This window comes from Pelophylax lessonae (assembly GCF_965119305.1).
Source record: "Pelophylax lessonae genome assembly, chromosome: 13".
Taxonomy (NCBI): Eukaryota; Metazoa; Chordata; class Amphibia; order Anura; family Ranidae; genus Pelophylax; species Pelophylax lessonae.
In genome coordinates, this window is record NC_138780.1 from 47,304,301 (window position 1) to 47,325,831 (window position 21,531).

The window sequence follows — 21,531 nt, forward strand, 5'->3', positions numbered from 1 at the left end:
ACAGCATACCTGTCCCTAAACTGAAAAGAGACTGCAGACCTATATCAAATACCAGCCCTTAAAAGGACTTTTGTGGATCTTAACAGAGCGATTTGTGTCACTGGCAATCTTTCCCTGATGAACACAGCATACCTGTCCCTAAACTGAAAAGAGACTGTAGTAGACCTATACCAAATACCAGCCCTTAAAAGGACTTTTGTGGATCTTAACAGAGCTATTTGTGTCACTGGCAATCTCTCCCTGATGAACATAGCAGACCTCTCCCTACGCTGACAAAAAGCAGAATGTGAAATGGCCGACAGCTCTGGTCTATTTATAAGGTAGGGGGCATGTCCATGTGCTGAAATGTTTCAATTGGCTGTCCTGTTCCATCTGACGGCTGTGTCATGGGTCAAAGTTCTCCCCAATGTAAACTAATATGGTCGCCGCGAACAACGCCATGTGTTCGCAAACATGGCGGGTTGCGAACAAGCAAAATTTGCTGTGAACCACAAGGCCATATCTACATGGGAGGGAGGGAGGGAAAAGAAAACCCTGAGATTGCTAAGGTGTTTCTAAAAAGTGGACTCTGTCATACAGAAATTAGCTTCAGAAAGAAAATGGCAAAACAAGCTGCAATATCTTCTGAAAAAAAAAGTACAAATGTGCAAAAAAGTTTAAGATTCCTTTCCATGAGGAAACACGTACGAAATAGGTAGAGAATCTTGAAAAATTCCTCTTAATTATTTAATCATGTGAAAAGCAGATTCATATTCACCCTGCATATCCAAATATGTGCACATTAAGTAAGTAAAAAGCTAATTTTTGTTTACCTATTTCATTTTTTTTTTTTTTAATATTAACACACGCATTTATAAGAAAGTCTATTGAATTTAAATGTTCAAATTTGAGCTAGAGAATAGAAATACAATGAACAAAAACAGTAAACAGAAAAAAATAATGAGAATGCTAAAAAAATGTAACTAAAATAGTGTACTGCATATATAGATACATTCAAAGTTTCTCCTATTATAATCAAGAGGCAAGCTAAAGAAGTACTTCTTAATTACAGAATTATAATAAAACAAACGTTTGTCTGTCATAAACAGAAAAGCTATATTATCCATTTCTTAGACTTTGTTCCTTTTTATGATGTGGTTACGTTTAATATTAACCTCAGGTACGTTGCATTTTCACTTTCTTTTTTAGCAAATAAGTATTTTTCATTGATCGAGAGAAATGTACTCTTTTTTGTTAAAATAGAGACAATTGAGTACTGTCCGTGATACTTTTTTTATTTGCACTAACATACAATTTTTCAGGACAAACTTTTGGGGTATGTCCCCTTCATCAAGGTCCAAGCAGTACTGATTCAAAAATAAATAAAAATAAAAGCTGATCTCTACTGTCAGCAGCAGTGCAGTCTTGGAATTAGAAACCCTGCTATAACATCAATGAACATTCCCTCAGCATAGGTCATTGTGTTGTGCAAGTTAAATTACAAACTGTGGGAGAACACCAGCTAAACAGTCCTATCTGTATTAATTTAAAATATATTTAGATTTACCAAACTAGCAAAGCTTGTATTTACATTTAGGATCCTTTCTGGGATCTGGAATGTAGAAAGTGGATAGCACTTCAAGGAAACCTAAAGTGATCAATTTTTGATGGGCTCACAATGAGACTAGTCCAGTCAAAATAGGTATTTTACTTATAGGTGTAGGCAGGTAAGCTTAATTAGTTATGTGATAAGATGAGCTAATAGTCAGGGAACTGCTTTGTAATTTCATCAGAGTCATCTGTATAAGAAAGTCTTGACTGAAGGTGGGTAATGGTTAATACTAGTCCCTTAGACAAAAATACCTTCATCTCTTAGAAAAGAATGTCTTGCCTTTTTGTTTCGTTTCATCATGGTGGACTTTGGCGCAATCAATAAGTGGAGCTGCTTTAGTAGAAAGGTTAGTCAAAAACTTCCATTAGTACTCTAGAATCCCTAGAAAGGCCCTAACCTGTTTTTTTTTTACATGAGCTGGGGCCAAATTTTAATTACTTTTATCTTGTCAATTAGAAGTTTTATAATCCCCTACACACACTCAATGCGGTACCCCCATACTAAACTTCCTCTAGGCCTCTAGTGCATTTATTTGGATAGGCTGTTAACAAATGGAATGTGGGCCTTCTGTAGGTGGGAATTCCAGGCAAGACTAAAAATGGCAACATTATATAGATATGCTAAAGTCTATGCTTTATGAAGTTTTCCATTTCTTGAATCGTAGATTTTCTGTCTGATCTCAAAGAAGACCTGATACTTTGCCAAAAATGTACTCTCCTTGAAATAAGACTCCGATATTTCTTCCCATATATTTTTTTACCCAGACTTACTAATTTATTTTATTGTATCTTAACTACTTCAATACCGGGCACTTTCATCCCCTTCCTGCCAAGGCTAATTTTCAGCTTCCAGCGCTGTCGCACTTTGAATGAGGAGGTTACATTTTCACTAAACCCACATCATAAAAAGCTATCAATAATTCATATTGACCCAGTCTATGAGATTTTTTTTCTGTATTCTGAAAGAAACCTGGTTGATCCTGTTGCTCTCTATTTCCAAATTCTGTTCATGCCCTCAATTCAGCTAGGGATTTTGCAGCTGTGGTGGCATCTCTGCCCATGCTCAGTTTTCAGTAAGTTATTATGCTGAGCATTTCCTCCCTATCACATCTGAGCAGCTCATGTAACTTAAGAGTCACACATGTGGGTGTAAACACAGTGGTAAATGACACCCCGCTCCCTCCCTTATCCCTCATGACCAATAATCAGCTAACCACAATGGGGGTGGGTTATTACATGCAGATTAATGGAGGCTTCACCTCCACCGGTAAACCTAAAGGGGGATAAGTCCCCAGCATGGCATTCCCTAAAATTATGTGAAACATTAGAAATATGTTTGGCATTAGGGTTAGTGGTGTCACAATAGTGTTCCCTTATTCTGGTAGTGCAGGGCATGTGTAGTGCATCCCACATACTGCAGATTGCAAATAGTGCATTGTATGAATGAGATACACTACATGTTGGGTTTCACAATTATTATATTGTCTAATAATAAAGCTTTCACTTGAATTAGTTGAAATAAAAGATTTGGTGGATAGATTCAAATGACAATATCTCCATGTTTTCATGGTACATGGGAAACTCTCAGGGTAAGACAGACATGTGGGTTGGCCTTTTTACATTGGTGTGAAAAGACTAGAAGACAGGAGGGAACCCAATGTTGGAGCCCTCTGACTAGAAAAAGGCAACCTACTTGCAACACCTTATGAAGGCCTTAATCTGAGTAGAGAATAGGTAAATTATTTTTTATTATATTCACCACATGTTTGTATTTCTTGCAAAAAGTAGTTACAAAAATAACTTGATGACTAGTGTTACCTCTCCCCTCTCTTGTATGCATGTTTTTCTTGTTGTCCTTTCTATTTAAAAATCTAGTGGAAGCATTTCCAAGAAGTGTATCTCTATTCTTTTCTTTTGCATGATCTAACCCTTTTTGAGTCACTGATTCTGAAACCCCTCTTTGAGTGAGCCGTGATAAGCTTTAAATGTTGACCTTTTTTTATGGAAACATCTATAAGCATGGTTAGACCTACTTTTTAATTCAGAGTTAAAAGCTTTCCTGACACAAGCATGACGGCATACACATATGGGTACAGGCTCCAACCCCTGCCCAATGACATGACCAGTTGTACTATATACATTATATGAGTCACCTCCACAAGGTGGCATTCTCCTTTTTTTCCTCATTGTGCAGTCAGTTATGGAACTGTTAACATTAACAGAGATAACCACATCAGATAGATTAGGAGCTGCATTTGATTTCCAATGTTTAGTAATGTTTTGTTTAGCTGGCAGCAGGATATGGGCAACTACTAATCTAAACGGAGGTGGGAAATTTTCAAGCTCAAGATTCAGCAAAACCATTGCTGGGTTAGGCGGGGTTAGGATACCAGTGACCGAAGAAATTAGAGCAATTACTTGTTTACAGAAGCTTGTTAGGCCTTTGCAGGACCATAATATATGGTAAAGATTACCCACCTGACTACAGTTGCACCAACATAGCAAGGATTGAGATGGGTACTATTGTGCAAATCGGTAAGGTGTGAGGTACCATCATGAAAATATTTTTTGAGACAGCTCCCAGTGAGTAACACAACTCAAAATACCATGGGAGAATCTGAGTGCCTGAAGCTACTGTTCGGGTTGTAAACTTTCTGCAGGTCTTTCTCCCAGCGTAGGAGGGAACTAGACTTAGAGAAAGAAGTCTTATTCTGAAGGACATTATAAAAGAGAGAAATACCTCCAGGGCAAGGAGAGGGAGAGTTGTATAACTTGGAAACCAGAGATTGGATCTTGATTACTGGGACAGGGTAGTTTTTCAAGTATTTAGTCATCCAAGTATATGAAAATAGTTCAGAAGCAGGAAGACCATAAAGGGGATGGAACTCAGAGAAGAGTCTGGGCTCCCCATTGACCAGGATGTGATCTACCCAGTGTATTATCATTTCATTTCCATACAGACAAGTAGGGGATAAGGGTTTCTAATGCTATAAGAGGTATACGTAGCTGTTGTGCTTTAGAGGGATCCCCAGGATACAGCAGTAAGGTTCTCCATGCTTGGACAGAAGCTTGTGCTGTGATCAAGAGGGTGCTTAATTAAAGTGGTTTCCAACAATCAGCCATAAATAAGGATGATAATTTATGTGTCTTTGCTAATGCCGCTTCAGCTTGGACCCAGCAAGTGTCAAGGAAAGAGATGAACCAGTGTCTGGTGTGTGATAACTGGGTAGCTAGGTAGTAATCTTTTAATTCCACCATCCCAAAGCTCCAAAAACATCTCAGACATTTGGCCTGCCAAATATAATGCTTAGGAAGTTTGTGAGGGGCCATTAGGTAGGAAGAGGGGATCGGGATGGACAATGTTGGAAAGGCGTATAGGATCTTGGGAAGGATCATCATTTTTAAGGCAGTGAATCTGCCTGCTCAGGATATTTCCTTGTAAAATGACTGTGCAATGTCCTGTCAACGTTATTTTAATTAAGGGTTGATAATTAGCTTCTGCCAATGATAAAACAGATGGGGTTAAAGGTAAACCTAGGTAAAGCACACTCTCCGATGTCTAAGTATATGGGAGTGTAGATTTAAAAAGGGTTTCAGTGTGTTTATGCACTCCTAAGTCCAAGATTAGTGATTTAGTAACATTAAAGTGGTTGTAAACCCACTGTGACAACTTCAAATAATGTGTATTTCCTAATGACAGGTGCTCCTTTGTGTTTTATAAAAAAACTGCCATCTATAACTAATTTCAGAGCGGCGCTCGGCGCTCAGGTGACCAGCTGGCTCTCTCCTCTCCCTGTCTGACAGCTGCAGTGGGTGGGGCCAAGAGTCCACCGCTGACATCAGTCAGGATGAGAGGAAGAGAGAAGGAGAGAGCCGGCCAGTCACGTGAGTGCCGAGTGGCGCTCTGAAATCAGGTATATCATGTTTTAAAAAATACAGAGATAGGAGCACCTGTCATTAGGAAACACACAGGATTATATAGGACATTAATTTCAGCAGCAGGAGGGGAGGGGACGGGCACTGATAGAGGAGCAGACAGGCAGGGAGGGGAGAAAGGACAGAGGAGGACAGAGCGCTGCGAATGACGGAGGCACTTAAACTTACCATGGTGTCAGGGCTCAGCAGCCCAGTTTACAGGGGGAGGTTAGAACCAGGCAGGATAAGCCAGGTTTTTTTTTAGGTGATATAGGGGACCAAATTACACAGCACAAGCACTGTGCTGTGTAACATGCTTCAAAGGAACAGGGTTTTTTTTTTGGTTAACAAACACTTTAACCTTGTAGTAGGACACATTGCTTAAGGCAGTCAAGACTTGGTGGATGAATAGGAGTGAAATTAAAGGATTCATCAGGGATAAAATTACATCATCCGCAAATAGGCTCACAATGTGAGACTCCACGCATCCAGAAACCTGAGATATGTGAATGTGAGCAGATGGACTCTGGGATGTTCTCCATCATGAGACTGAAAATGGATGGTGACAAGGGGCACCCTTGTCTGGTCCTGTAGGTGATAGAGAAGGGTTTGGAATGTAGACCATTTAACAGTGAAATTGAGCAATAATTGGCTGGTGAGTTGGGAGACTTACCCAGTTTGGGAAAGGTAACAATGTGTGCGTGTAGCATGTCTGCTGGAAGTGATGTGGAGGAGGAAATTTCCTGGAATCGTTTTAAAATATAACGGGATAGGATGGATTTAAAGGCCTTAAATAATATTTAGTGAAGCCGCCTGGTCCAGGGGATGTATCCCCGGGTAGTGTCTATTGTCTTGACGATTTCCTCGCCGGTGAACCAGGAGTTGAGGAAGCATAGTTGTGAGGGTGATAAAGTTGGTAGGTGCAACTTGTCCAAAAAGCAACAGATAGTTTGGTCAGTGGGCTGGGAAGTGGAAGAGTCTTCCTGTAAACTGTACAACGATGCGTAATAGTCTGCAAAAGCATCAATGGTGTATTTCAGGTTAAGGAGTTTTGATTTAGTAAAAGGGTTGATGATGAAGAGCATGTTGAACTTAGTTCTATGGGCTTTTAGCCTAGTAGCTAAAAATTTGCCTGATTATTGTGTTGTGAGTAATATTTTAGTATAAGAGATTGTAGATGTTGGTCATGGTCACGAATAAGAAATCTTTGCAGTTCTCTGTGAAGCTTGGTTAGTAAATTGTATATGGAGGGCGAGGGGCAGGATTTGTTTTTGGTCTTTAATGAGTGGATATTATGTATTGTGTTGGAGAAGGAAGCCTGGTTCTGTTTTTTGGCCCTAGCTACTAGGAATAAAATACCCTTCATGTATGCTTTTTGGGCACCCCATAGTGTGGTGGCAGAGATAGATTGCGTGTCATTATCAGAGAAAAAGGATTGGAGATTACAGGTCAGTAGGTCTCTATGGTTGGGAGATAGGATTATAGCCTTATTGCCAAGCCAAGAAGAAACTTTAGGGGTAGAGTTATATAGCCGTAGGGAGATAGTGGTCACTGCACAGTCCGACCAAGTGATATCATGTATGTCAGAGAAAATTGTCTGTTGAAGCAACCACTTATCTACTAGGATATAATCTATCCGTGAATATGAATTATGCCAAACAGACAAAAAGGTAAAATCTTTATAGTTTGCATGGAAACATTGCCAGGAGTCGTATAGTTTGTTGCTCTTATAAGGCCATTCAAAGAAATCACTCTTCCTCTACTCCGTGAAGAAGAACTGAGGGAGTGTTCGGGAACCATATTGAAATAACCAGAAATAAATATATTACTCTTTCACATCATAGAGATTTGTTTGAATAGTTTACGTAAAAATCTCAATTGATGCAAATTGGGAGCATAGAGGGAAACCAGCTTTAAAAATTTAGTAATAATTGTACGTACTAAAATAATAAATCTACCCTAGGAATCAAAGTAAGAGTCATGTAGATCAGTGTCCCTGATGGCCCCCAAGATTCCCCTTTTCTTAACAGGTGCAGAAGAAAGAAAGATATGAGGGAAACGCTGATGTTGGCAGACAGGGGTAGCTCCTTCCTAAAAGTGCGTTTCCTGAAAATAAATGATGTCCGCTTTGTGAGATAAAGCTTCCTTCCATATAGATCTGCATTTGGCTGGATGGTTAAGTGCATTAACATTAAGGGATAGGATTTTCAGTCCCATGTGTAAAAGTAAAGAATGTGAGATCTAAATGTGGTAGATGAGTATTACTTGAAGGACATCAGGGACCAGTGAGGTAGGAATTAAAGATATGCCAATAGAGTGTCCGCCATAGGGTAAATGTCATCAACTTACATATGAAAAGGTAGGCTCTGGGTAGAAGTGGGCAACTGGTGGTTTGCTCAAAAAAAGAGGAAAAGGGAAAGATCAAACAAAGGGTAGAAACATATTGCCATACAAACCATGGAAGTTCCAACAGGAACAGAAAACAAAAATAGCCCCCATGAAGAGACATAAAAAGGGAAGACCTTAGTGCAGGTCTTCAGGCAGCGTCTGCTGCAGTAAAAATGGGGAAAGGAATACGGTGGATTGTACTAATAAGGAGGGCCAGGGATTGCCTGCTGTAGATATATCAATAGTGGTACCATGAAATCCCTGGAACAGAGGACTGATTTTTCTGTGGGAACTTTGACCAGGAGTTTGAAATCCTTAGTTTAGGTGATGTGCCAGAGTGGAGAGGATGTTCCAGCTGTTAAGCAAGGTAATGCCCTCTTCTAAGGAGTGGACAATATTAGATGAACCCTCTCGGATAATCACTAGGCTGGCTGGATATTTCCACTTGTATGTGATATTATAGTGTGTGATATTATAGTGATAGTAAGCAGGTTGTTACACCGTTGCATAGTGTATTGAGAGAAATCTGGAAAGATCTGGAGATTCCTAATTTTTTTCAGTAGTGAGTCCATCTGCCGGATTGTGATAAGCAGTTTTTCTTTATCTTGAAAAAAGTGTAGCCTAAGGAGTACATCACGGGGGACCTCCGCTAGTAGGTGCGGTTGCTTCAAGAATTGATAGGCCTGATCCCACAGTTGCTGCATTGTTTAGGCGCGGGGAGAAGCCAGGAATGGACACCACTCTAGCCTCTAGAGCACCAGCGGCGGGAGTACTCCAGAAAATGTATTTGTAGCAGGTGTATTTGGTCACGAATAAGAAATCTTTGCAGTTCTCTGTGAAGCTTGGTTAGTAAATTGTATATGGAGGGCGAGGGGCAGGATTTGTTTTTGGTCTTTAATGAGTGGATATTATGTATTGTGTTGGAGAAGGAAGCCTGGTTCTGTTTTTTGGCCCTAGCTACTAGGAATAAAATACCCTTCATGTATGCTTTTTGGGCACCCCATAGTGTGGTGGCAGAGATAGATTGCGTGTCATTATCAGAGAAAAAGGATTGGAGATTACAGGTCAGTAGGTCTCTATGGTTGGGAGATAGGATTATAGCCTTATTGCCAAGCCAAGAAGAAACTTTAGGGGTAGAGTTATATAGCCGTAGGGAGATAGTGGTCACTGCACAGTCCGACCAAGTGATATCATGTATGTCAGAGAAAATTGTCTGTTGAAGCAACCACTTATCTACTAGGATATAATCTATCCGTGAATATGAATTATGCCAAACAGACAAAAAGGTAAAATCTTTATAGTTTACATGGAAACATTGCCAGGAGTCGTATAGTTTGTTGCTCTTATAAGGCCATTCAAAGAAATCACTCTTCCTCTACTCCGTGAAGAAGAATTGAGGGAGTGTTCGGGAACCATATTGAAATAACCAGAAATAAATATATTACTCTTTCACATCATAGAGATTTGTTTGAATAGTTTACGTAAAAATCTCAATTGATGCAAATTGGGAGCATAGAGGGAAACCAGCTTTAAAAATTTAGTAATAATTGTACGTACTAAAATAATAAATCTACCCTAGGAATCAAAGTAAGAGTCATGTAGATCAGTGTCCCTGATGGCCCCCAAGATTCCCCTTTTCTTAACAGGTGCAGAAGAAAGAAAGATATGAGGGAAACGCTGATGTTGGCAGACAGGGGTAGCTCCTTCCTAAAAGTGCGTTTCCTGAAAATAAATGATGTCCGCTTTGTGTGATAAAGCTTCCTTCCATATAGATCTGCATTTGGCTGGATGGTTAAGTGCATTAACATTAAGGGATAGGATTTTCAGTCCCATGTGTAAAAGTAAAGAATGTGAGATCTAAATGTGGTAGATGAGTATTACTTGAAGGACATCAGGGACCAGTGAGGTAGGAATTAAAGATATGCCAATAGAGTGTCCGCCATAGGGTAAATGTCATCAACTTACATATGAAAAGGTAGGCTCTGGGTAGAAGTGGGCAACTGGTGGTTTGCTCAAAAAAAGAGGAAAAGGGAAAGATCAAACAAAGGGTAGAAACATATTGCCATACAAACCATGGAAGTTCCAACAGGAACAGAAAACAAAAATAGCCCCCATGAAGAGACATAAAAAGGGAAGACCTTAGTGCAGGTCTTCAGGCAGCGTCTGCTGCAGTAAAAATGGGGAAAGGAATACGGTGGATTGTACTAATAAGGAGGGCCAGGGATTGCCTGCTGTAGATATATCAATAGTGGTACCATGAAATCCCTGGAACAAAGGACTGATTTTTCTGTGGGAACTTTGACCAGGAGTTTGAAATCCTTAGTTTAGGTGATGTGCCAGAGTGGAGAGGATGTTCCAGCTGTTAAGCAAGGTAATGCCCTCTTCTAAGGAGTGGACAATATTAGATGAACCCTCTCGGATAATCACTAGGCTGGCTGGATATTTCCACTTGTATGTGATATTATAGTGTGTGATATTATAGTGATAGTAAGCAGGTTGTTACACCGTTGCATAGTGTATTGAGAGAAATCTGGAAAGATCTGGAGATTCCTAATTTTTTTCAGTAGTGAGTCCATCTGCCGGATTGTGATAAGCAGTTTTTCTTTATCTTGAAAAAAGTGTAGCCTAAGGAGTACATCACGGGGGACCTCCGCTAGTAGGTGCGGTTGCTTCAAGAATTGATAGGCCTGATCCCACAGTTGCTGCATTGTTTAGGCGCGGGGAGAAGCCAGGAATGGACACCACTCTAGCCTCTAGAGCACCAGCGGCGGGAGTACTCCAGAAAATGTATTTGTAGCAGGGGATGAGTCTCCTGTAGATCAGATGTGGTCAGATTTGACTTTGCCTTGGTTCAGCCCCTTGCAGGAGCATTAGGTAGATGCAGTGGAAAAGCTATCTAAAGCCAGGAAGTATTACCCAGAGCTGAAGAAGTTATTATTCTCATTCCTTCTCATAGAGGTCAAAGACCTTATACAGTGCCTTGCGAAAGTATTCGGCCCCCTTGAACTTTGCAACCTTTTGCCACATTTCAGACTTCAAACATATAGATATAAAACTGTAATTTTTTGTGAAGAATCAACAACAAGTGGGACACAATCATGAAGTGGAACAAAATTTATTGGATATTTCAAACTTTGTTAACAAATAAAAAACTGAAAAATTGTTCATAACCCGGACTTCCCTCCGGGAATGAACATAGAGGCCTTCAAATGGTGGCTCAACAAGGGCCTATTTTCGCATAGGCCATTTTTTTAATAGATTAAGCCCTCTTAGTCAGGGTCATTGCTCCAAAATACTGAAAATGCCCCCCTCTGAATTGTTCCGATACACTCAAATAGCCCACTTCCTACGCTCCAGGTGGCTTAATAAGAGCGAACCCCCTAAACTTACTCCTTATGAACACTGGTGCTCTAACATATTGGATCAGAGAGGTGGCATATCTAGCATCTATGCCTCCTTGGCGACCATTGGCGATAAGCCTTCCAATGCGCTGGCCTGGGAATCTGACCTGGGCGACTCCTTTTCGTCCGAAGTATGTTCACAGTGCTTCCGACGCTCCTTTGAAGGAATTCTAAATGTCTCTTTGATCGAGGCCAATGTCAAAATCTTTACCAGGTGGTATAGAGTTCCGAGCAGGCTGGCTATAATGTTTCCAAACACTTCACCTCTTTGCATCCGCAATTGTGGAATGATAGGCTCCATGTTCCATACCTGGTGGGCCTGTCCTCGCATCAGATCGTTTTGGAACAAAATCTTTCATCTAATGCGGAAACTCTCAGGCCTGACTATACCCCAGGACCCGAAAATAGCTCTTCTCAATTTTAAAATAGATCATGCGCCCAAACATATGTCTAAACTCCTTTTTTTCCTTTTGCTTGATGCTAAAATGACCTTGGCTAAATCATGGAAACGGGAATCGGTTTCCTTCTTAGCCACCAAGTGAAAAAATCTCTTGGATTATGACCCAAGAAAAATTGGCCAGCACTCTCCTAGATAGGAAGAGCGCCTTCGAAGCGGTTTGGGAACCATGGGCGATCTATACCAACACGCCCCTCTATCCAGTACACTTATCCCCCCCGTCCGGGAACCTCTAAGACAACTTCCACTCATTATCTTTTTACCTTCACTTCCCTTGCCTTTCTCTTCCTCTTTCTTTATATGTTTACTATGTGACCACGAAAATAAAGCTTTGGACCCTTTTGAGCAATCCTTGATGTTCTGGTGACATCTCTTCACTCAGGTTTCCAGCCTGTGGTCCTTTCAGCACCCAGCATTACAGAACAGCCATTTTCAGGAACGCGTGCATGGGCAACGCTGTTGTTGAAACAGCCATGGCAGGAGAGGAAGGGGGCAGGTTGGTACTGAGAACTAGGGATAGAAAGTACTTAGAACCACGGGACAAAATACTGCATGTACTTTGTCCCATAGGAGACAGAACTGAAAATCTAAGTTATAATGGTAGATTAATGTTTAAAGATGAACGTCATCGGAGCCTAGTATTTCCTTTATCTTACTATCAATTTATCCAACAACTGGGAACAGTTAAATGTACCGTAGAGCCCATTACCTACAGTATATCCTTCTGGACCTCTACCTCTGGGAAAATTAACATTTATATTTATATATTGGATAAAAAGCTAACAGCACATTCTTATCAGTAATAAGAATGCTTCTAGAACATTGTATTCATTATTTAAAAGTAAGGGGACTTAAAATAAAAGCTTTTTTTCAACAGAAAGAAAATACTTATGTTGATACAAATGGGATACTGATTATTACAAGGTTGAAGCTATTTAAACAGCAGTCCTAATTAGAAACTGTAATATCAGACTGGGAGAGAACAGCAGCATATCCTGATCATTACGCTAACAATTCTGTTGTCTACCAAAGCATTAAATCAGCATTAAAATAATAATAATTAGAAAAAAAAAACATTTATTATATTGGAGATCACCAATTCTCAGATGTGATGGCTGCACTAGTTTTAATTTATTTGCTTTCTCTCTTTTATTTCCACCTGGTGATCCTGTCATTAAGTCTGTTATTTTTCAACAGAACAAGCTGTAGCAGTTAGTAGGTTGAGACAAACAATTTACCCATGACAGGGGTGCTTACATTGATCAGCTTTAATGTATTTAAAAACTTTATGCCAAAAAGAACAAAACTGTTTGCTGTAATTGCTAAAAAAAAAGTGTTAGCTGGAATCAATTTGTTAGTGTATTTAAAACTGCGAGTACATCTAACACCCCCTACCTGGCTGTCAGTGCTGCTGTCCAGAGGTATCTCGGTTGCTCCTTAATCCGGAGTGGAGGCACTTTAATATAGATGGTGTATTACTGGCCAAATCACCAGGTGAAAACAAAAAGCCAAAAAAAGGAAAACAAATGAAGCCGCCATATCTATTGATTGGTAAGTTGGAATACATAAAATTTTTGATTTGGAGTTTAATAGATAAATTCTGTATGTTATTATATGTTGTGTAAAACCTGGTATACAGTAAATGTTACATAATTCAGCAAATTAAACCACTATGCATTTGCAGTAATCAGACATTGGTCAAACCATCTATGGGGGAAAATGCTCTTATAATGAAACAATATTTAGAAAGATGTTAACCACTTAAGCCCCGGAAGATTTTACCCCCTTCCTGACCAGGGCCTATTTTGCGATTCGGCACTGCGTGACTTTAATGGAAAATTGCGCGGTCTTGCGACCCTGTACCTAAACTAATTTGACGTCCTTTTTTCCCCACATACAGAGCTTTCTTTTGGTGGTATTTGATCACCTGTGCGATTTTTTGATCATGCGCTATAAACAAAAAAAGAGCGTCAATTTTGCAAAAATAACAATATTTTTCAAATTTTTTATATGAAATTCCTCCCAAAAAATGTAAAAATCAAACTTTTTTTAACATTTTCGGCCAATTTGTTTTATGCTACATATGTTTGGTAAAAAAAAAATCGCAAAAAGCGTATTTTGATTGTTTTGCGCAAAAGTTATCGCGTTTACTAACAAAGGGAAAGATTTTTGTCATTTTTGTTGTTTTTTTTTAACGCGTAATGACGGCGTTCTGCAATTTTTTTTTTTGCAGGACTGCGACAGATCGGACCCTTGACTGACATTTTTGACACTTTTGGGGTTACCAGTGACATTACTACAGTAATCAGTGCTATAAATATGCACTGTTATTGCAAAATTACACTGGCAGTGAAGGGGTTAACTTTTTTTGAGAGAGAGGGGCTATGTGTGTCCCTAGGGGCGTGATTCTAACTGTGATTGGCTGTGGCTTGAGGTGTAGGAATAGTGGTCAACAGTCCTACATAGTAGAACTGTATGATCACTATTCCTACACAGGGGAGAATGACAGGCGGCTTGTTTACATTAGCCGCCTGCCTTTCTCCCTCTCCACTGACGATCTCGAGTGACCGGCGGACGATCGGGTCCGCCGGTCACACGCGCGGGGGAGTCCGTGACCGCGCGGGAGCGTGCCTCCAGCGGCGCGCGCTCGCTCCCTAGACCCTCGCAGTCTAGCGACGTAGCCCTACGTTACTTTGCCTGTGAGGGGCTGACCGCCACAGTAAATAGTCGTGCGGCGGTCGGCAAGCGGTTAAAAAGTTAGGTTCAGTCATAAAACTACTGTCCGTATATCCAGTTATGGAACCTGATCTATTGTCTATGCATTATCGAAAATCAGTCATTACAGATCTAAGCCTAGTCATTGGAATCCCATATTCCTAACACTTTAACATGTTAGAGCCGGTTCACACTACCATGACTTGTCAGGCGACTTAGTCACCTGACAAGTAGCGCTCCATGCTGTGCAATGGAACCGTTCTAATCAGAGCGACTCAGAAAAAGGTTCCTGCACTACTTTTGGGCGAAGTCGGAGCGACTTGCATTAACTTCTATTATGAGTTTGCAAGCCGCGATTAAGTCGTGCTAGACGGGCAAATTCAAAGTTGGGTCGCCGCGGTGTGAACCGACTCTTAACGTTATTTCAAAATGTGAGCCAAGACAGACAGCAGTCATCGAAGTGCATGCATGTAAACAGGACGTGGCAGCAAAGGGGAGGAAAGAAAGCAGCAATGGGATAAAAGGTCAAACTGTATCTTCTAAATAAATAAAAAAACCAACAAACACACACAGAAATGTCCTATGATAAATGATGCCTCAGGAAACAAAATGTCTTTCAGTTAGGAATTAAATCTACTTTAACCATTTTCCTACAGGGGGAATATTGACACGTTTCACATCCTGTACATGCTAAAATCTTTTTTTGCTAAAAAAAAAAAAATGACTTAGAACCCCAAAACTTTATACACTTTCTGAAAGCAGGGGCCCTGGAGAATAACATGGTAGTTGTTGCAATTTTTTATGTCACGTGACATTGGCACAGCTGTTTATCAAATGCAAACTTTCAGAAAAAAATACAGTAAAATGAATTTTAGCGCACACAAACAATATAACCTTCAATGTCGCGTTCAGTAAATAGATACCAAACATGCCAAAGATTTAAAAATGCGGCCGGCATGCGCTCGCCCCCTAGCTGCAGTCGTGCATCCGACGTATAACTACATCGGTTCGCGAAGGAGGGCCGCCCTGCCACAGTTTAAAGAGGAAGTAAACCCTCCTCTGACACTTGAACCTATAGGTAAGCCTATGATAAGGCTTACCTATAGGTACTGTAAATATCACCTAAACATGCACCGTTTAGGAGATATTTACCTTAGATGCAGCCAGTGACGTCACTGGCGCGTGCGCTCTGAAGGAACGGCCGCTAGTGAAGTTTCTTCAGAGCCCCGTGCCGTGACTGTCGGCTCCCGTGACGTCACCGCGGCTCCGGCCAATCAGATGGCCAGATGCCGAGATCCTGGAAGACAGGCGACTGGACATGTCGCCCGTCATCCAGCTAAGCGGGCGGCACGGCGGGGGCTTGTTCTAAGGTAAGTATTTCATAATGAGCTAGTATGCGATGCATACTAGCTCATTATGTCTTTCTCTTGCAGGGTCAAAAAGAAAAAAAAAATGGGTTTACAACCTCTTTAACTGCGGCGCCCGGTCCATTATTGGTTAATGTGCAACTTTACCCATAACAACTTTATAAAAAATAATGTTCTTTAGCAAGGGACATACATTCCACAGTCATAATTATGCTACCAAAATTATTGTGTGCTGTAAATTGCCTTCAGCATTGCTCCTTTTTCTTCTTGCTGGAGGAGACCATTTTGCTGAAGCCCAGAGCCCCTGAGCAGCAGTAAATCATAAAGCGGAACTAAACCCATTGATTTAACGTTTCCAAAAAAACAGTTACATTCCTGGAATGTCGGAATTGCTATCTGTCACATTTGCTTGTGTCCTCAACCAAAGTGTCAAACCATCATGTCATAACTGATAACATGTGCAGCACCATGGCAGTTGCAGATCAAACAGAAGCAGCGTCCTTGGCTGTAAAGGATAGGCGGGTTTAGTTCTGCTTTAAGGCTGTCAGCAGATCGGCCTCTACAAATTCGGCAGTGCCTACAAATAGAGAACAACTGTACATAGGTGCAGAGCAGGGTGAGATAGTATTATTGGATTTTAAACAGTATAGGCAACTATTTTTAATGTTTTACATAGCTATACCTGCAAAAGGGGCTATGTAGCCAATCGCAGCAAGTCAACAGAAAGCAAGCTGTCAGGAGCAGAAACCAATTCATGACAGTTCAAACTACTGCTGTTAAAGTGTTCATCACTTTAACAGCAATCACAGTGTTTTTTTAATCCCTAATCACCCCCCACCAGAGTAGTACAGCGTCACTATGGTGACATTGAACTACTCTGATGAAATTATGTAAATAAAATGTTCAACAAATTGGAAAAAATACTGTCACCAGTCAGTATCCCTGATCACTGCCACACCAGCTATATGATGACGCTGTAATTCACTGGTGACAGTATGTAACAGTGACAGTCGTATGATGCTGCTGTACTGTACAGTATGTTAAAATAAAAAAATTAATTTCTTTATTTTCCAAAATATTGTGCCAAAAAATTACAACTTAAAAAAACTCGCCATGCCTCTTATATAATACCCCTTACTGTCTACTTTCTAAAAAGGGGTAATTTGGGGGGGGGGGGGGATTTGCACTGTCCTGGCATTTTAGGAGCCTCAAGAAATTAGATGAGCTGTCAATACTTTAGGATTGATCAATTTTCAATTTTGAAATATATATACCATAGTTTGTAGACGCTATAACTTTACCACAAACCAATTAATATACACTTATTGGGATTGTTTTTTTCTTTTATTACTAAAGACATGTAACAGAATACACTTTATAAAATTTATAAAGGAATTCTATTTTATTGTATTATAATAGAAGTAGAAAATATTGGGGTTTTGTTCAAAATTTTCTTTTTTTTTTTTTTTTCCATTTATATATTGCAAAAAAAAAAAAAAAAAAAAAACAGTAGTTATCAAATACCACCAAAAGAAAGCTCTACTTGTGTGAAAAAAATTATATAAATTTAATTTGCATACAGTGTTGCATGACCGTGCAATTGGCAGTTAAAGTATCAAAGTGCTAAATAGCAAATAATGCTCTGGTCATGAAGGTAAAACCTTCCGGGGGTCAAGTGGTTAACCACTTAAGCCCCAGAAGATTCTACCCCCTTCCTGACCAGGGCCTATTTTGCGATTCGGCACTGCGTGACTTTAACGGACAATTGCGCGGCCGTGCGATGCTGTACCTAAACGAATTTGACGTCCTTTTTTTCCCACAAACAGAGCTTTCTTTTGGTGGCATTTGATCACCTGTGCGATTTTTTGATCATGCGCTATAAACAAAAAAAGAGCGTAAATTTTGAAAAATAACAATATTTTTCAAATTTTTTTATATGAAATTCCCCCCCAAAAAATGTAAAAATCTAAATTTTTTTAACATTTTAGGCCAATTTTTTTTATGCTACATATGTTTGGTAAAAAAAAAAATCGCAAAAAGCGTATTTTGATTGGTTTGCGCAAAAGTTATCGCGTTTACTAACAAAGGGAAAGATTTTTGTCATTTTTGTTGTTTTTTTGTTTTTAATGCGTAATGGCGGCGATCTGCGATTTTTTTGCGGTACTGCGACTTTGCAGCGGACAGATCGGACCCTTGACTGACATTTTTGACACTTTTGGGGTTACCAGTGACATTACTTCAGTAATCAGTGCTATAAATATGCACTGTTGCTGTAAAATTACACTGGCAGTGAAGGGGTTAACTTTTTTTTGAGAGGGAGGGGTTATGTGTGTCCCTAGGGGCGTGATTCTAACTGTGATTGGCTGTGGCTTGAGCTGTAGGAACAGTGATCAACGGTCCTACATAGTAGAACCGTATGATCACCATTCCTACACAGTGGAGAATGACAGGCGGCTTGTTTACATTAGCCGCCTGCCTTTCTCCCTCTCCACCCGACGATCGCGCGGGAGCGCGCCTCCGGTGGCGCGCGCTCGCTCCTGAGACCCTTACAGGCTAGCGACATAGTACTACGTCGCTTTGCCTGTGAGGGGCTGACCGCCGCAGTAAATAGTCGTGCGGCGGTCGGCAAGCGGTTAACTAGAACACAACAGCAGGGCAATTTGCTGTAGATGTCTTAAAAACCTGAAACAACGAATAAAAAAGATATACAGTATATAATGCAAGAAGTAGTAAACTTTAAGGCACCAGTTAAAGCAAGTGGTATAGAGTGAGATTAATGTTCTTGACACATTTTTTTCTTGGGGTGTCTGTAAAATCTCTTTGAGTATAGATAAAGCAAAGTTCAATCTCCAAGCAGCAAGAACAATACAAGTTCAACGATTGGTCTGATGAAAGTTTTTATACTGTAGTCTTACAACCTTCATCTCTAACTTTTGTTCTTTGCTGTAATCACTACAAATGCTTTTTTATGATGAGTCCTGTGGGCCAGACAATTCTTTCAGCTTCTGGGTCCTTCAGTAGATCAACTGAATCCAACTTCTAGATTGCTGTTTTCTGTGTCCTTGTAAAAGAGTACGATATTCCTATTTCAAGCGATTGAGAAGCACATGGCCGGATATTGTACATTCTTCTATTGACTGTAGCATACATTTCCTAATGTAAAGTCTCCACTCCAGGTGGAACAGGAATGGTTCCAAGTTTCTAGGTAAAAAGACTCACTGGAGTAATGATGACCAGGTACTTTGGATCTGTAGACAATGGAACAAGAAGGTATAGGTTAATTCGTTTGGGTTTAATGAGTAAGCCTTGTGGAATTCAAGTCCATCAACATAGAGTCCACTATTCTATGTGTGATGCCTACTGTTCTCTACTGCAAAATTCCAAAATGGGAAAAGGCAGGAACCCCCTCAAATCTCAAATATCTAGTGAAAAGGGATTGCTTAGCTTGAAAGATTTTCCCCATATCATTGATTATAAATGATAATGAGGCTCCATGTCGATATGTAAAATGTAAATATATAAAAGACCTTTTAGTCCCCACATTTTCAAGTCAAACTACCAATTAATGTAGATCAAACCTCTAACTGGATGGCATTACTTTGCTAAAGCACGGTTTATCATAAACATGTGCCATTGTTTTCTGAAAAATACTGTTTTTACACTTTTTCATTTCAGTGCTGTTGATCTCCTACAGAATCCTCCATCCAATTCCTTTCTTTATGTACTTCCTCCAGCATCACCTTTACACCATTGCTCTTGATCAGATTGTTAATGGACAGTGCATGCCCAATAAAGCTGGCCATATACTGTTAGTTTACAGAACCCATCCAAAACACTGTGGATGGAGGAATCCCCCCAGTGGGGCATTGTATTCTGATAACCTGGCTGCAACTGCTGATCGAGAAATCGTTTTTCAGCATGACCTTTTGACAAAAGTCGATCACAACTTCAACTTCTGTATAGTGGAGAGGGCCACACAGTTATCAAAATTAATTTGGTTCCTATGGAACTGGTCAAATTTAGATCAGTGTATGGCATGCTTAAGTATCAACATGGACACTACTAGTCTCCATCATGGAATAATTGGGAAACAGTTTTCACTCTAGAACAGTAGGTGCCTGAACAAGGACCTTGCAGGATCTCTAGGCTGATTTAAAAAGATTGAACATTATTTTTAAAATGAAATCACCATTTTAAAGCTCATATGAAATTTTAGGGATTGGGTTTAGGCATACTTTAATGTCTTTAAATCCTTTGATATCAGTTTCCGTTTTTGTTATTCTCACCGTGAATAACTGTATCCTTATTTAACTTTTTCAATAGGTACTAACTACTCCCTAACCTATAATTAATAACAGGCATATCTGCATTTTTTCCGATAATTTGTTGTTCTTAAGTGACTCTACTGTATTCTTGTAAGGGTAACAATGATCCTATATTCAGCGATTTTTCGCAAAAACATATCTGTAACCAACTTTGTATTACTGGGTTTGACAAACCAAGAAGGATATAATGAAGTTCTGTTTTTGCTGTTCTTCCTGCTGTACATAATAACTTTATCAGTGAATGTCTCTGTTATGATGATCATTATTTTAGATAGCAATCTGCATACTCCCATGTATTTCTTCCTAGGAAACTTATCATTTCTTGACATCTTTTATTCATCAGTAGTTGTACCCAGGATGCTGGTTGACTTTTTATCCTTTAGGAGGACCATATCATTTAGTGGGTGCATGTTACAAATCCATTTCTTCCATTTTTTGGGCAGTACAGAAGTAGTACTTTTCTCAGTTATGTCTTACGATAGATATGTGGCTATTGGGCATCCTTTGAGATACTCAATGATCATGAGTCCAAAGGTCTGTGTACTTTTAGTACTCAATTCCTGGATTATTGGATTTTCTCATGCCTTATTGCATACGGTGATGACTGCAAAAGTTCGATTTTGTGAAAATAATCTTGTTGAACACTTCTTCTGTGACATTAAACCTTTGCTTAAACTGGCTTGTGAAGACATTTCTCTAAATCTGAAACTTCTTGCAAGGGTGACTGGGACGCTGGCCACAAGCACTTTTCTGCTAACTTTTCTCTCATACATTTTCATCGGCAAAGTACTTATTAATATGCGGACATCACATGGAAGAAAAAAAGCACTCTCAACTTGCAGTGGTCACCTGCTTGTAGTTTTCTTTCAGTATGGCACAGCCATTTTTACTTATATAAGGCCATATACAGACACATCTTTAGCCCAAGATAGGGCAGTGGCAGTTCTATTTACTGCCATTACCCCCACTTTAAATCCTATTATATATTCTGTGAGAAACAAAGACATGACGACAGCAATTGCAAAAATGTTCAACATATCTCTAATTAAATGTAAAAGAAAACCACTGCACATGCAGCTACTATGTAGATATTAGTATTCACTGTGTAAAAAATATCTTATTGCTTTCATTTATTTTGGTTTACTTTAGATATTAAAATTGTTTAACTATTAATTCTGTAGTGGAATAAAAAAAAAAAATTAGAAACTGCAACACTATATAAACTAGTGATCGTCCGATATAGTTTTTTTTTACAGCCGATACCGATTTTTTGGTCATCGGATATCGGTATCGGCCGATATTGGCCGATATTTTTGGACATTAAAAAAAAATATTATTTTTTTTTAATGTCTACAGGTACTGTGGTGGAGGGA

The 21,531-nt window shown here is 39.7% G+C and overlaps 1 protein-coding gene across 1 annotated transcript; it reads left to right on the forward strand.

The window, feature by feature from the left end:
• Positions 1 to 20,260: 20,260 nt before the first annotated feature.
• LOC309569168 (olfactory receptor 12D2-like) lies at positions 20,261 to 21,253 on the forward strand (the record flags this gene model as incomplete). The annotated part of the gene is made up of 1 exon (XM_082274929.1): positions 20,261 to 21,253. One exon carries the CDS (start codon positions 20,261 to 20,263, stop codon positions 21,251 to 21,253), a length of 993 nt encoding a protein of 330 aa, XP_082131055.1.
• Between the last annotated feature and the right edge of the window lie 278 nt (positions 21,254 to 21,531).